We start from the raw sequence: 18,321 nt of genomic DNA, 5'->3' as shown, positions 1-18,321 counted from the left end.
TTCTTTTTTTTTTTTATTTGAAAAAATAGAGTAAGAAAAAAAAAAAACAGAAAAGGGATACAAAACAAAATAAAGCAAAACAAAAAAGAACATTGTTTTTGCCCAACAGAACATCAGGGAGAATTCAAGCCATATAACATATTTCCAGCTCAAGAAAGTATATACATTAATAGAAAAAATTATAATTATATTCATGAATTTCCATTTTTTCTTTACTTCCTTGTAAATAATTCTTTCATTTTCTGCTTCACACACTTATTTACTTTATTCTTTTTTTCCACCTTTCATCTCCCCCACCCCCAAGCAACATAGTTAAGATAATATTTATGTATACGTATATGAATATATACATACATCCACACATTTACACATTCACACACACACACACCCCTTTCCTATTCCTGCTGACTTCTTAATTAAAATCTCCTCTATAACTTGCCTTGCTAATGTTTAATTTCCCCCCATCCAAGGATTCTTTCCTTGTCTTCTTTCCTCATCCTTTGCTTCCCCATTCGCCCATACCTCCCTCCTTATTTCTTTATAGATTTTGGATAGTGTTATACCCTTGATGATATATATGTAGGGTTGCCTATTGAATTCAATCCTGATGTGAGTAAGATTTCAGAATTTTACTGATTGTTAAAGATAAAGAGTGGCAAAGGAGTGAGGGCTATAATTTGAGCAGTTTGATTCCAAGGAATATCCCTGAACCTGGGGAATTCAATATGTAAACCAAAAATAGTTTTGGGGAGATATATACTACACCTGAGGGGAAGTCAGCAAAGGCTTAAAGAAGATGGGGAAGTTTGAGCTGAGTTTAGAAGGAAACCAGGGATAGAAAGAAACAAAAGTGAGATGAACTCAACTCCAATCACAAGTGACAGGCAAATCAAAAGCATAGAGATCAGTAGGGATGTACAGCACAATTTATAAGAGAATAATGCATAAGAAGACTGGAAAGATACGAAGAAGCCAGATTATAAAGAAATTTAAATGCCCCAAAAAGAAATTTACATTTGATCCTCACCTTTTCCGGAAAGACTTTTCCAATCCCCCTAATCCTAGTGTTTTTCATCTGTTGATTGTTTTCTGATTTAACTTATATGTACCTTGTTCACATGTTGTCTCTCTTATTAGACTTTGAGCTCTTTGAGATCAAGGGATATCTTGCATTTCTTTGTGTTCCTTGTATTTGGCACTTAATTAGTATTTGTTGATTGACTAATGGTAGGAACAGAAGGTGAGAGACAGAATATTCAAAAATAATTATATTCAAGATACATAAAGTAGAAAGAAGGTACCCTTAGAGGGTAAAGAAGTAGGGAGTAGAAAGGGAAAACTGAGAAAGGCCTTCTGAAAAAGATTGTGTTAAATTGAATCCAAACCTCTGATTCTATCCAAACCTATTGCTGTTTTCATCTTTACCAATACAGGGTATTTCTACTAGTGACATCAACACTCAGTTCATCTGATTTCCCATGTTTAGAACCTTGGTGTTAATTTTGACTTTTCCTCTACATCCTTTTTATCCAATTAGTTATCAACTATAGTTGATTACATCTTCACAATAACTTACATCTTTTCTATATTTCCACTGTTGTCAGCCTAACTTAGGCCCTCACTAATAATACCTACCTGTTCTATTCAAATAGAAGAAATCTTTACTTTTAATTTTCTAATCTTTCCAGAACAACATTTCTGTACATTTTTATGAAGCTATATAGTCATATGATAATCCTCTTCAAAATCTTTCAATGACTTCATTGCCTGTGGAGTAAAGTCATTGATATGACATTTAAAGCTAGCTACAATTTCATACCACCCTATAGGTACACCTTTATTTTATATACTATATATTTTATGCTTATACTAAACTAGACTTTGTTATTTTTGTTACAGAACTCATGCTTACCACCTCTATGTTCCCATTATTTCCTGTCTGGAATACTATTTGCTTTCAATTTCTAAAAGAAACCCAACATTTATTTATCTATTTATTTATTTATTTTTTAGTCTTAGCAAAGTTTTATTATTTTTTATGATAGTTTTTAATTTCAAGATATATGCATGGGTAATTTTTCAGCATTGACTCTTGCAAAACCTTCTGTTCCAACTCTTCCCTTCCTTCCTCTCACCTCCTCCCCTAGATGGTAGGTAGACCAATATATGCTAAATATGTTAAAGTATATGAAAACCCAACATTTAAAGGACTCAAAAACCACATTCTCCATGAGACCTTTTCCTTTTCTTCCTTGCTGGTAATGAGCTTTCTCTTCTTGAGTTTCATATTATACATTTGTCTTATAGTTTTGTTTTTTGTTTTGCATTTTGTATGCTATTTAACTTGATATGTGTTATATCCCTCTACTAAACAAGAAGTAACATCAAGACAGGTAAACAGTATCATATCCATTTTGTATCTTCCAGTTTCAATTGCATGGCTTTGTCCATAGTAAATGCTTGATGAATATTTATTGTTTTTTTTCCTATACTTTGTTATTTCACCATATTTCTTTTTACACTTTTCTCAATTTACCTTTTCTACTCTAGCCATTTTATTTGCTTTCAGACAATATTATTAATTAATTAACCCACAAGCATTTATTAAGTCCTACTAGTGACCAAGAGTCACTAGAGATACGCAAATAAAGAATAAAGTAATTTCTATTTTCAAAGAATTTTCAATTTTCCATGATATTTCTTAAATCTACATGGTTCAATAAATAATTAATTTTCATATCTCCAATGAGCTATTTAGATCTTACATTCTGAAAGTATTCTATACTATATTTAATCGCTTTTCATGTTTTTCTTGTTATCTTTTACTGTCTGCTTCTGAAATTTCAGCTTAATACCCTGATTTTCTTTTTTATCTGCCAAAATTCATATTCCACTTTGTTTGCATGATTTTGACTAGATTTTCTTGTTTAAAGAAATATTATTGGCATACATGAAATATCTTAAAATAGTATCTATCTAAGTAAATATCATCTAACATACCAACTGTGTTTTTTTCCATTCTTTGCCCACTATAAAAACTAATGGAATTAATTTTCTTTTTAAACACAAATATTAATTTAAATAAATATATTTATATTTTCCTGTTGGATATAATGGTATATGAAACCATTTCTTTTACAAAGCTTCTCATCATTTTCACATCACCTTTTCCATAATGTTCTTTTAGTTCTTTGGGAAAATATTAAAATAATAAGAAATAAACTTGATTCCCTTTCCTCAAATTCTATTTGCAGTATTTTCTTTCAGCCTTTTTAATCTTCTTTTGTCTCTGTAGGAAAGAACCATAATTCCTCTTAGTTTAGTATATTTATGGTAATTGAGAGCCTCAGTTCTTTGTTGATTTTGTTGGTAGCTATCTTGTTTTATTCTTGCGCTAGCTTCAGCCTATTTTCTTGTTTGGTGAAGGTACTGTTTATTTTTGAGACTGGTTTATGTGCTCACAGTTACCTTCTATATTCTGTTCACAAGATGACAATCATTCACTTAAATGATTTTGTTTGACTACTAGAAGTTTTTTTGCAAAAGCCGCAATGTCAATAGAAAATACCTACAGCTATTCTCTGTGAGCTCTTCAAAAAAAATCTAATTATGCTGAAAGACATGAGAACCTGGATCACTGCTATCTTTACTTTAGAGAACTGAGAGTAAAACATGACCTTCCTTTCCCCAGAGGAAATAAGTAGACTTTAGGTTGGGAATGAGACATACATTGTCATATATAGCCCACATATGGTTGTTTGCTTATTAAAGTTTAATTATAAGGGAGTACATGGAATAGTACCTGGATGGAAGAGTACAAAAGGAAGTTTATAAAGTGCCATACAAACTAGGCAGTATTGGAAATGTGAAATTAAATATAACAATACTTAAAAAATAAGTTGTATTTAATAGAGATTTGTGCTGCCATTTCTTATACTCTTTTGTTATTTGTATATTGAAATGTCAGGTTTATAATAATAAAATAATGCCAACTTTACAATAATAAAAAATAAAATTCTAATTTAAAAAAGGGAGTGTTGTATGGTGATGATGGGGTGGGGAGAAGACTAGTGACTGAAAAATAACATTTTTTTGAAGCATCAATAAAAAGCATTTAAAAAAAAAAAAACTTGAATCTAATGACCAGCTATTTAGTACTTCTTCCTACCTTTTTCCCTCTCATAATAAACAAAATTTTAGAAATCTCTTCCAATCTTTTATATTTTCTATTGCTTCAGGTCCCCAATAAGATCTTATAAATAATTAATTTCCTACTTTTCCTCTCTTCCATTCTTGCTACTTTTATGGTACTGCCATTTCCACATGTATGTTCCTTTTCTATCTTCTTCCAAAGCATTTTGTAAAGGAACAATTTAAATTCCAAACAGAAAAGCCTATATTTATGATCCTAAGAGATATTATGAAATTTAATGAGAAACTACTTTCTTTTCTCTTTTCATATAACTCATCATAAATTAAGAAGTATTTCTTTTAAATAATTATTTTAACCAGGGGGAGAAACATGCTATTTTTCAATAAACTGTTTTCAATGCCTGAGCAGTAAAAGACAAACACATCTCACAGTTCCATCTTCTGTCTAACCTTAGCTTAGTGGTAAATCCTTTTATATCCAGATCACTTATTTCCCTTAGGGATCCTTATTCTTATACTTGGACTGATTCTATAACTTCTCACTGAATTCTTTTTTAACCTCTCCAATCCATTCTCTTGTGCATATGTGAATCCATTAAGTATCCTAAAGATCAATTTTCTTCATATCCTAGCTCAAGAAACTAGAATGGTTCTTTATTATTGTTGTTATAGCAAATTACCTTCTTGCCTTTTTTTCTTTGAGACTGGATCTGCCTCTCTCACCTAAGTTGGAAGGCAATGGCCACTCATGTGTCTGTCTGATTCTAAACCTGATTACAAAACTGGTTTGGATGCTTTAACCTATTCTCTTTTACTGGCTTGAGTCAATTCACCTCTCCTCAGGCATCCTGGTAGTCCTTTATTTCCTGTATTGAGGCTAGACTTAGGAAGGGATGCTCAATCTATTTTAGTCCCACAGCCACTCAGGATGCCTGAACTCAAGCAATCCAACAGTCTGAAATTCACCCTATAGAGGGACCAAAGATCCACCACTACACCCAGCTAAACTCTATACTCTAAACATGCTTTTCAATCATAAGAAAGACTGACAAACCAGAATATCACTTCTCTAACTTTTGACAGGAGTAACCTTTCCAGGGATTAGAATAATAATGTATGCTATGAACATGATCTTTTAAAAAATTATTATTATAGCTTTTTATTTACAAAATATATGCACGGGTAATTTTTCAACATTGACCCTTGCAAAACCTTCCATTCCAACTTTTGTCCTTCTTCCCCTCTCCCCCTCCAGTAAATGGCAGGTAGTCCAATACTGAAGATAATCTTAGATATGATGGTACTTGGGAAATCTGGCAATCATATGTTTTTTTAATAAGAAATTTGAATAGCTTTAGTGGTGATAGATATTGGAGAATTATCCTTGATCCACTTAAAAAAAACAATTGTTTTTTTTAGTGACTATAACAATTAGGTTTATCAAATATAATATCTCTCTTTCATGAAAAGTTTAGAATAAATACTGACAGGGCAACTAGATGGTGCAGTAGATAATGCCCTGAGTTCAAATGCCACCTTGGACACTTATAAGCTGGGTAACCCTGGGCTTATACCTGATTGTCTCAAAAAAGAAAAAAGAAAGAATAAGTACTGATACCTAATATCTTTGGTATGGTATTCAAGATTCTCAATAATTTGGTCCTAGATTATATATTTTATTTTATTTTTACTATTGCCCTCTCACCAATATTTCATTCTAAATTAGGGTTTCCTAATTGCTACCCTACTTCAATAATGTTTATTTCAACTTCCAAGAGTATTTTTTTTTAATTCTTAAAATCATATTAACAAATCAATAAGCATTTATTAAAGAACTAGCATGTTCCAGACACTGTATTAAGTCCTGGAAATACAATACAAACATGAAGAAAAATTGTCCCTTTCTTCAAGGAGCTGACATTCTGTTAAGAAAATACATAAAAGGAAACTGAAAAGCAAAAGCTGCGTGTTTGTAGGGGAAGGCAAAGGAGTTGGGGGGAGAGACAAAGATAGTAGAGAAAGACAGGAGGAGACTAAAGAATGCAGGTTGGAGATAAATGAAGACATGAGTGGTGTAGGCATCCTTGGGGGATTGGGCTAGGGAGGAGAAAGGAAGGAAAAAAGGAAATTTACATGATCAATTCATTATATATTTAAAAGAAATAGCAAATTCTATGTAACAGACTTGCAGTTTCAAGTGCAATAAAAAGATAATCTTTTTATTATTCTACTATGTTACAGAAATGCTTGTTTTATTTCATAAATTAAAAATGAATTTAAAAAAAAAAAAGAAATTCTGGAGAAACCAGAAAATCAGAAGGAAAGGCCAAAGGTGTACAGGATGTGATCAATATATTTTCTGTTTATCTAATGAAAAGGCCCCTTCATCCTACCTTATATAATATATAGCTTATATATAAACTAACATTTATCAATTTTTTCGAGGCCCTTCTCAGGAGTGATCTCTTTTTATCAAATCTGTTTTTAGACATTTAAAACAGGGTATGGAGTAAGTTCAAGAGTCCAATTAATAATTTTATCAATTTAAGGAATTTTAATATGCATTAAAAAAAAAGGGTTTCTCAATCATCAAGATGATTTCAGTAAGGTCTGCAGAGACTTTTACATGAACTGATGCTAAGTGAAGTGAGGAAAACCAAGAGAATATTATACATAGCAAAGTAATGTTATATGATGATCAATTCTGATGGATGTGGCTCTTTTCAACAATGAGATGTTTCAGACCAGTTCCAATGATCTTATGATGGAGAGAGCCATCTGCACCCAGAGAGAGGACTGTGGAAACTGAGTGTGGATCACAACATAGTATTTTCACTTTTTTGTTGTTGTTTGCTTGCAATTTGTGTTCTTTCTCATTATTTTCCTTTTTTGATCTGATTTTTCTTGTGCAGTACAATAATGTAGAAATACGTATGGAAGAATTGCATATGTTTAACATATATTGGATTACTTGTCTAAGGGAAGGAATAAGGGGAAGAGAGGGAAAAAATTTGGAACACAAGATTTTGCAAGGATGAATGTTGAAAATTATTCATATGTTTTGAAAATAAAAAGCTTTAATAAATTTTTAAAAAATAAAAATAAAATTAAAAAGGCTTTCTGAGTCCTAAGAGAGACAAAATGTAGAGTCACAGCAAGACTCTTTATTGGAAACAGATTGAAGAGATAAAGGAAGAAATTGAAGAGAACAGCTCCCTAAATGATTAAAAAGTCAACATACATTTATTAAATGCCTTTTGTATGCAATGCATTAGACACTGAAAGAAATACAAAGTGTTTTGTGTTTGTGTGTGTGTATATGTTTGTTTCATACATACACAAGTCTTCCAAGTTATTCCCCCAACTTCCACCTCACTCACAAAGATACTCCCAAAGAAGGCTTGCCTACAAAGTGTTTACTGGGTTGAACCACTAAGCTGCAGTTTCTTGCCATGCTCCTTTTTAAAATACATAGTTGGCAATCTTCTGTGCTTTTGAAGCTGCTTCTTCCCTCAGGAATCTCTGTCTCCAGTTAAAAAGTCAAGTGCTGTTTTCCAATGGATGCACTGTAACCTAGTCTCTAGTTAATAGGAAATGGGAGACTGTGGATTTCAGGAAAGATTCCCCCAAAAGAGATTCCCTCTGTTGGCCTGGTTTTTTGGCCCAATTTTGGCTCTAACTCTCAAACTTAGAATCTACTGCTACAGGACTGGTAATCCCTCAATGGACCCTGCTGTTTTTATACAGAGCTCTCAAGGAAAATGAATAATTCTCTTAGCCAACCATAAGACATTTCTGTAAGGTCACTGGCCAAAGCCTTATTTTTTCAAACTGATATAAAGACTTATTCCTACATTGTAGAATTTTAGAGGAAAATTCCTTAATATGACTTTATCCTTTATGATTATATTTACTCCCTTGAATGAATGATTGATTAATTCTGTGAGTCCATTTTTAAGTGAAGTAGAATGAAAACCTCATTCCTCATATTGGTTACTTATGGCTCTTGTGATTCTATTAATTGAGGTAGGGGAGGAGGGAAGAGATGTTAAGCTCTTTCCTTTAAATAAGAAATGATCCTTGCCCCCTCCCAAAAATTTATATTCTAGCAGGGAATAAGAAGAATATATACATAACTGTAGTGCATAATAAATGTAAGGGAAACACATGACACCAAACATCACTGCAGCCCTGGAAGGAAAGTCACTACAGACATCAAGGACTAGGAAAAACTTCAAGGAAAAGGTGACATTTGAAAGAAGGCTTTATTAAGAATGGGGAGTAAGGATATATGATATCAATAAAAGAAATTATTGAAGCCAGGTTTAGGGAGAAAACCTTAAGTTCAGTTTTAGGTATACTGAGTTTGTCAGTGGGAATGCCAGGTAACACTTCCTCATAAGAAACTAGAAATAAATGTGGGTCTGGAGCTCAGGACTTGGGGCTTGCTCTTCTCATAACCAACCCTTCAGATCTCCAGAAAAGGAACTACAATCAGGACACAAAAAAAAGGTTACCTAGAGATAAAGTAATGGAGATTCTAGGACCTACTGACCTTGTAACATCATCAAAATGATAGCTTTTTGCCCCTTAAATGATAAGATTTCCTCCCTGTGACTCATAAATTATCTAAAATCTTCTTACTTCTTGGGATTTCAATAAACCTCCAAACCATTCAGCAATAATTTTCAAACACTACAATTTTCACTGAAGCTTATATTATTCTCTAATTGTTTTCTATATGTGAGAGCTGTCTTCTCAACATGATTATAAGCTCAAGGACTGAGACCATGTTTAATACATCTTTTGTATCCCTTATAGTAGCTAGCAAAGTCATGGAGAGAGCAGGCACTTAATATACTCTTTCTGCCTTGTACTTCTGCTTTTCTATGAGTTAGTATCACAGGATGTCAGAACTTTAAAGGGCATTACAGATGATGCAGTTCAATTCTTTCATTTTATGTATGAGAAAATTGAAGACCAGAGGTTAAGTAATTGCCCCAGATCAAATAGCAACTTGAACCTTCTAAACCGCACAGCCTTCCATCTTTATAATAAGTTTGCCATGTGTCATTGTCAATGAAATACACATAATTAAAAGTCACTGTCTGATAGCTGCTATTCATTTTTGTATTACTCTGAAGCCAGTATAGCACTTTGCATATAGTAAGCACTTAATAAATGTTGGTTTGAGTTCAACTGAATACACTACAGTATCTAATTTTAACAAGACATGCTAATCTCTGGCTGAATTCCTAAACTTCTAATTATATTCAAGTAAGATGTAGTTCAAGTAGGATTAGTAATCAAAATTACTAATGATGTCTCTTTTTATTTCAGAATAAATTGACTATATAAAATACAAACATATTATATTGCACACCTAAGTGTCAGTCTGGAAAAGCTAACTAACTATATAACAATGTGGTTCCCCCTACTTCCTTCATTTAATTTTATTTTTTTCTTAATTATGTGTAAAAAAAATAAATCCCTTAACACTCATTTAGAAAAAAAAAATTTTTATTCCAAATTTTCTGCTTTCCTTCTTCCCCTCCTCAAGGAGATAAGCAATTTGATATAGATTATACATGTAGTCATGCAAAATATTTCCATATTAACTATATTGAAAAAGAAAATGTAAACCAAAAAGAAAAAGAAAAACAAGAAAAAAAGGCTTAAAAATGTTTTAATCAACATTCAGATTCCATCATTTTTTTCCATTGGAGGGGATCAACATTTTTTTTTATATTTTATCAGCATTTTTATGGAATTGTCTTTATCTTTGTACTGCTGAAAATAGCTAAGCGATTCATAGTTGATTATCTTACAATATTGCTGTTACTGTATATACTATTCTGCTTCTGCTTACTTCACTTTGCATCTGTTCATGTAAGTCTTTCCAGGTTCTCCTAAAACAAACTAGCTCCTCATTTCTTCTAGCAAAACAATATTCTATAACAATCAAAAAGCATATTTTATTCAGCCATTCCCCAAGTGATGAACATTCCCTCAATTTCTAATTCTTTTCCACCACAAAAAGAACTGCTCTAAATATTTTTGTATATCACAGGTCCTTTTTTTTTATTTGTTTATAATCTCTTTGGGATACAGACCTTGTAGTGGTATTATTAGCTCAAAGGGTATGCAATTTTATAGCCCTTAAGGCACATTTCCAAATTGCTCTCAAGAATGGCTGGATCAGTTCACAACTCCAATGGTGTATTAGTGTCCCTATTTACATCCCTCCAATATTAGTCATTTTCCTTTTTTTTTTTTTTTTTGTTATATTAGCCAATCTGAAAGGTATGAGATGATACCTTAGAGTGTTTTTTAATTTGTATTTCTCTAATCGATAGCAATTTAGAACATTTTTTCATATGGCTATTATGTAGCTTTAATTTCTTCATCTGAAAATTGTCTATTCAAATCCTTTAACTATTTATCAATTAGGGAATAACTTGTATTCTTATAAATTTGACTGTTTTCTATATATTTGAGAAGAGGCCTTAATCAGAGAAACTGACTGTAAAATTCCCCCTCCCCCCACTATCCTACTCTCTTTGTAATCTTGGCTGTATTTGGATCTGTTTGTGCAAAATCTTTTTTAATTTAATCAGATCAAAATTATTCATTTAATATTCCATAATGTTCTCTATCTCTTATTTGGTCTTAAATTCTTTCCTTATCCATAGATCTGATTCTGCTAATTTTCCATATTCCCCCAATTTGTTCATAATATCACCCTTTATATCTATCAATGACTTCTTAACTGTCAAATCCAAAAACCTTTACTCTGCCCTTATTGTTCCTGATCCTTTTGAAGTATTGGACACTATTGGCCAGCCTTTCTTCCTAGATATCTTTTCTCAATATTGCAGACTTTGTTCTCCTATTTCTCTGGCCCATTAGATATTAGACATGAACAGATAGTTCTAAAAGGAATAAATCCAGATTAGAAACAAACACATGAAAATATCTTACAAATCAAAACATATAGTATACAAAATATAAAATATCTTAAATATTTAGAACCATTGCAAGGGAAAAAAAAGAACTGTATAAAAATAATTTTATCAGAGTTTTCCCTCACTCTATTGGCCAGGCAGTGACTACCTGGAAAAGGGAGAATTTTTTAGTATCAAGTCAAAGATATGAGAGTCAAGGGCCATAATTATGAAAATGGACCCAAAGTTATCTGAGTATGAAGTGGAAAAATCTAAATTATAATAACTCTGAGGTTCTACTTCAGAATAGCAAAGTTGACAAAAGATCAAAATTACAGTTGTCAGAGGGAAGAGGACAAGCCTACACAATGCACTATCAGTAGAGCTGTGAATTGGTTCAACCATTATGGAAAGCATCAATCCCCCTACAGTCATTAAACTTACTATGTTTTGACCCAGAAATACCACTATTAAACATACCTTCCCACAAAAGAACAAAGACACAGGGAAAAGATTCTTGTATACAAAAATATTTATAGTAGCCCTTTCTGTTGCAGCAAAGAAGTAGGGACAAATATCTGCCCATCAACTGGGGAATGGTTGAGCAAATATATAAATGATTATAACTGCATCATAATAAATGAAGAAAGAATTGATTTCAGGAAATATAGTAAGACTTTTTATGAACTTATACAGAGTGAAATGAACATAACCAGGGGGACAATTTTTACAATGACTATAATAATGTAAAAACTAATATGAGAAATGTGTGAATTTGTTTCGCTATTCTAATTTGTGTTTAGGGTGGCCTTAATTTTTGTAGAACAGACTTGTAGGGGAGATGGAAGGATAGTGAAAGTAATAAAAAAAAAAAGAAGAAACCAAAAAAAAAATCATTATTGACATTTTTTTAAAAAAACACAGAAGAGAGCAAAAGGAAATTGACAGGAGGAATACCCAAGAAGGAAGTGTTAATACTATTTGTAAAATTTAATATATCCTTTTAAAAAATAAGATAAACAAAATAGAGATTCATGGTTTCATATATGATTCTTGTTCTTTTTTCTTTTTTATTAAATATGGAAATATTAATGTCTGCTAATTTTAAAATTCATAATAAAAACAAAGAAAAAAATTAAAATCCACTAGATCCAAACATCTTACTAGCTATAGAATTATATCTCTACTTCCTTTCTCAGTCAAACTTATTCAAAAGACTATTTATATTTGTGTCTCCACTACCTTTCCTTTTATTTCATCTTTTTAAAAGACTAAATCCTCTGTAATCTGGCTTCCCACCTCAATGCTGAAGTGAAACTACTTTCTCCATCATTACTAATGATCTCTTCACTGCTAAATTCAATGGACTCTTTATATGTCAAGGATTCTTTAAATGAGCCATCATATCATTTGAAATGAGAGGTGATTTTGCCTCTTTTTATTTGTATTTTTCAATTTCCTTTTCTTGTGATTGTGATAGCTAACATTTCAATCAATCAATCAGTCAATCAACAAGTATTTATTCATCATCTGCTATAAGCAAAGCACTGAGTTAGGTATTCTAGTTAAAAACACAAGAGTAAGATAGTCTCTACCCTCAAGGAGATAAGAGGGAATTTTGCATACACTATAACATATGTTTATATGTATGTCTGTATGCGTGCGCACGTGCCACACACACACACACACACATACCACAGAGAGAGATTTTGATCTAGGCAATCATAAGAATTGTGAATGAAGCCACAAAGCAATAGAAACAAGTTCTGAACAAGAATCTTTAGGGGCTCTGAGGCAGGGATTCTATTCTCTTCTTCCTGCCTCCTCCCACATTCTAGATGGGAGAGGAAGATGGGAGTCTTCCAGGTGCTAGTTCAGATCCAAAGTTTATAGCATGAATCATTCTTTACTGTGTCATATGTGTATGTGTGTATGTTTGTGTTACCTGACTAGTTTTTTTTTTTTAGCTTTACTCTTTTTTTTTTTTTTTTTTTTTAAGGATCCTCTCACTTGATACTATATTTTTTTTTTTAATGATTATTATTCCTCCTTTGGCTCTAGAGCTGAGGTTCTTAAGCTTTTTTTGTGTTAGGGACTCCTCTGGCAATTTATTGAAACTAAAGACTCTTTTTCAGAATAATGCTTTTATGTACTGGGGGAAAATGCTAAATTTCAGTTTAAGGTTAATGAAATCAAGGATATGATCTTTTTCCATTGAAATTCACAGAGTATGTAGATCCCAAGTTAAGAAGCTCTGTTTTTAGTGCAATTTTGACTTGGCTGAAACCCTTCAAGTTATCTTTCCCAGAGTAATTCAGCCTTTCAAAGCTACACTGTATTAAAACTAATAAATTACAAAAATGACTTTTATTGGGATTAGTAGAAAAGGAGTCTTAATAATAATTCTTTCTCTAACCTAATCTATGTGATAAGATTACCAATATATGTTTGTGATAGAACACATATGAACATTAAGATATTTTTCCAAGAATATGGAAGAGTATCCTAAAAAAAAAAAAAAAAAAAGGATCATTTTATCATACTAACAATCAGATGCAAGAAAAATTTCAAACATCTGCACCCAAAAGGTTGAGATGCACTGAATAATCTGTTAAGCAACAAAATTAACCCCCATGCTGGAGGTTTAATAGGTAGTTATACTAATTAGTTTTAGGTTTTAAGTTTTAAGTTCTCAAGTAAGTAACACAAAAACTCTTGACTTTTCATTAAAGGAAGAAATTAAGGGAAGAATGGTGGCCACCTTGGAGGTTTCAGAGAAGGTTATTTCCCTATTTGCTAAACAAAAGAATGCATAAAACAGCAGCAATCAGTTAACATAGAAACATAAACAGACTGATGTGATTTAAAAATGAGGATTCCAGAGTAAAGGGCAATCCATTTTTAGAATATTCCCCAGAATGATCTTCAGGTTAGGCAAGGTTGAGGAGAAAGGAGAAATTATTTATATATGCTAAAGGGGATAACTATTTCTTCAATATTTCTCCATGACAAAACACACTAAATGCTTTGTAAAAATTTTTTAAAAAAGAAATTAGACATTTCAGGTATTTGCATAAACACTAAATAAATACTTTGAAATGAAGAGTAGATAACTAATAGCTATCCTTTGCTTTGCACAAAAAAGAGAATACTTCCAAATAAATGCTTTGTAAAAAATTTTTTAAAAAGAAATTAGACATTTCAGGTATCTGCATAAACACTAAATAAATACTTTGAAATGAAGAGTAGATAACTAATAGCTATCCTTTGCTTTGCACAAAAAAGAGAATACTTCCAAATAAAAGAAATGACTTGAATGGTTCATTTCTATTAGACATAACTGAAGGGCATTTTAAAAGTACATAATGAGAAACCAAGAAGCCTCATCTTGTTCTAGGAAAAAGAAAAACATAATTGTGAAACATCTGAGGAAGTGTAAAAATATAATTTTAAAATGCAATGGTACTTGCAAGAACACTTACTCTTCTGCACTGTAAGGGGAGCTGTTGACACATAACAAGGAGCAGGGCGCATGAGCTCAGCCACCAGCTTCTGCAATACCCACTTCCAGCTAGAAGCAGTCATGTTTCAACACCTCCGATTCCCCGATGCTGACAAGCTAAACAACTTGTTTTGTCTCTGGGAGCTCTTCTCTGGTGATTAACTGCTTATGGTGAATACTAATTACATGGAAGTACAGTACTGTGGCAACAGCGCCCTACTTCCTTTACCTGCTGCAGCCCCCGCACTCTCAGGAATACAGAAAGCGCATCCAGGGTAAGGGCAACTAAACCCAAAAAAAAGCCATTTCTCCCCATTAAATACATTTGTTTTCTCTTCCTTCTGTAAGGTAACACAACTTACTGACAAGAAAGCTTCTTTAACCTTTTGACTACAAACACGGATATAATTACAACAGGGTGAGCATTTTAAATGATTGTAATAACCATAAGCGTAACTCTGCAGCATGGAGTCTGTGAATTAGTGAACTCTTATTGTGTCCTCAATTCCCCATGTCCCATGTTGAAAATTTACCCCAAATTGTCACTTCTTAGAAACTGCACCTCAGATTAAAATCCTCTCACCAGGGAGTCTATGAGAATTTGTTCTCGTGTTTTAAATCCTAAGTGCTTGTTAAAACGCCAACACTGCAAAATTAGAGACCATTAAACAATATAAGGCAGCAAGTGATTAAATCTACCAAACACACATTCAAAGCAACTTAAGCTACTTTTTAATTAAAAATAAAATATCACTGGCTAAATTCAGATGTCTTAGCTATTCAGAAAAAAAAAAAAAAAGTTAAAGGCTGTTCAAAATGCAAAATACTCTTGATATTGCCAGGCAAGACAGTGGTGGGGTGGTGGAGGAGGGTGGTTGTTAGAGATGGAGGGATGGCTCCTCCTTTTTCTTCTGCTAGGTGTTATCACTATGGTTGACCTGTTTAGTCTGTGGCTATCCAGGAAGGAGTAAAGGCAATGCTGCAAAATGGAGAGTCCAAGTGGCTGCTGATTAAATAAGCTTTATTAAAAGAGGCCTCTGAGGAGACAGTATATTCCACCCTCTTGGCAGGGGAGGGAGTTAAGTAATAGCAGCAGAGGTAGCTAGGCATTGAGTTACTAGCTATATTGACATGGAGGTTAGAGAGCGGAAAAAAGTTAACAGATATTATAAAATATCACTCAAAACAAACTGATAAATCATTTAAATCAATGAAGTAAAGGATTGTTTGCTTTTAAGTTTATTAAATAATTTGGGCTACAAGACATTCCCCTCCATAAAGTTTAAGTTAAACATTGTAGCTTTAAATTGTTTCTACTTGTTTAAAGTAAAGAAAAATGGCCAGGAGCCTTAGACAATCATGGGCCGAATGCCAACAATCTGAACATCAGACTTTTTCAGGTTGAGATGATATCATCCACTCTGAAATCCTGATACTCATTCTGAAGCATGAGGAAATATACCAGTAAAAATCTTACCTCACCCAGAGTTTTCTAATTTTTAGGAATATTTGTGACTTTCTAAATGATTACTTTCAAAATATTTTCCCACTATTTTATCTAAATAGTAAGAATGAACTCTTCATTTCAGGTGTGGTCTTACCTAAAAAACTTGCTCTGAAGTACAGTACAGGTACCCGATAGCTGCAGGAGTATAACACATGGTATTCATATCGAATCACTTCTGCTGCTGCAGTGAGCCCAACCACTTCAGAGTCATCAGAGTAGAGCTCAAAGTCATCCTAAAACAAGCAAGGAAACAGAATGGACAAGTGTCAATCAAAAGTACACTAATATGGTGGGGATGGGTGCTATGGGGGATTCTGTACTCTATGCTTACTCTATGCTGCTTAACAATTAAGTAAATGAGGGGCAGTGAATAAATAAAGGAGAGGTCTTTTTAATCATCAGTATTTAACACATTAATGTGAAAACATTAGCACTATTTAATTCAAGACTAATTTTGATTAATAAGTTTGGCATAAAGTTCAATATAAAGAAACAGGGGGAAAATATATTTCATCTGCAAAGCTTGCTGACATAATCTGACTAGTATGATAGCTATAGAAACAATCTTCTTCCTTAATTGTTGCATATAAAAATGCCTTCCACTTGGACAGATGGGTGAAAAATAATCTTTAAGAGTTTACTGTACTTGCCAAAGGTTCATTGGCTGCAAGAAGAAAAGTTCCTACTTCCATTTTGAGTTGATTTTTTAGATATATTTCAAAAGCAAAGATGAATCTTTGTTATTTGTTTCTATATATCATCAATATATAACAATAATTTATTATATAACATGAATAATTTATCATATATCATGTTTCTATAACAACTCTTGATTTATAAAGTAGGCAAATATACTCTAAGATTAAATAGAATTTTATGATTAGGTATAAAGAGATTTTTAGTAGTCATGCACATTCTTATTATATATTACTATTTACCATTTATATTTTAGTTTTAGATGAGAAATATAGTTTAGTAATTTAACTTTTATTCTACATAATGGAACAAAATCAATTGAACTGAAATACATTTTCCCCTTCCATTTCCCATGTATATCTTCTTCTGAAGAATTCCCTTCAGAAGTAATAATAATAATGAGGTAGAGCAAAGAAATATTTCAAAATATCAAAAAATCACAAGCAAATAAAAAAAGTACAAGGAAATAGTCTAGTGTCATCAGTATGAAACAAGACTTTATTCTCAGATATCTAAAGCCATCTATGTTATATCTAACCCTTACTGCCTCCTGTTATTCCTCATTCATAATTGAATAATTAAGGATTATAAGGATTAATCTTTTTGAACACTAAACTTGCTTACCCCATGTTTTGTAAGCCCCAGTACTAGATTTTTCAATTAAGCAAAAAATTAAAATGTTTAGAGAAATACCATAGCAGTTGACAGAGTTCCTAATTTTAAGAGTTAGAAAAACCTAAATTCTGATCCTGTCATTGCTAACTGTGATTGTGGGCAAGATACTTAATCTCTTAGTGCCTCTAAGTCCTTTAAGAATATAAATTTCATTAAAGAATTTTCTGATCTACATCAATGGATAGCTTCCACAATGGGAGCTCTTTACATGGATGAAATCAGAAGCATGGATACCATTTACCTATGGAGGAAAAAACAACAGAGAAATTTCTAAAAGGCAGTAGATGAAGAGCAAGGCATAAGTAGGATCATATGACCTAAAATTCCACAGAAGACATTGGTTCAAAGGTGATGGAAACGCCAAAAAATGGAATTCTAATGACAAAAGTGCTGGGAAAAAAAAGAAGAGTTCAAAGAAACAAATGTGGATACACTGGAAACTAATAAACTAATGCAGATTTTTTTTAAGTCATATACAGAGAATAGAAGAATATAACAGGTAACAAAAAAAGAAACACAAAAAAATGGCACAGTCCAACAGAAGAATGGCAAAGATACCAACACTAAGAATATACATGAATTGAAGATAAATGCTGAGAAGTAAAGAACTTTTTTTTTGTTTGATTTTGTTTTATTTCAAGCTATATTAGGGTTAAGAAAAAAAATGAAGGAATAGTTCCGCTATTCATAATGGATAGTAAAATGGTAATGGCAAAAAGAGAAGACAATACTATTCAAATTTTATTTTGTTTTTATTTTCTTTTCTAAGGAAAGTACTTTTAGCTTGGGAAGGGTAGAACAAAAATGGTCAACATGGAGTTAAAAAATCAAAATAAATGTGAAGA

The 18,321-nt window shown here is 32.2% G+C and overlaps 1 protein-coding gene across 4 annotated transcripts in view; it reads right to left on the bottom strand.

The window, feature by feature from the left end:
- The window catches only part of ATG10 (autophagy related 10), a 316,201-nt gene that overhangs the window by 93,870 nt on the left and 204,010 nt on the right, over positions 1-18,321 (bottom strand). For all 4 annotated transcript variants that reach the window (XM_031967128.1, XM_031967131.1, XM_031967124.1 and 1 more), the window contains one exon: positions 16,200-16,338. In XM_031967128.1, the coding sequence (XP_031822988.1) occupies positions 16,200-16,338 (139 nt within the window). The remainder of the gene's footprint in view (positions 1-16,199; positions 16,339-18,321) is intronic.

Source organism: Sarcophilus harrisii, chromosome 1 (genome assembly GCF_902635505.1).
Source record: "Sarcophilus harrisii chromosome 1, mSarHar1.11, whole genome shotgun sequence".
NCBI lineage: Eukaryota > Metazoa > Chordata > Mammalia > Dasyuromorphia > Dasyuridae > Sarcophilus > Sarcophilus harrisii.
The sequence above is the reverse complement of the archived record's forward strand: the minus strand, read 5'-3'. Positions and strand labels throughout refer to the sequence as shown.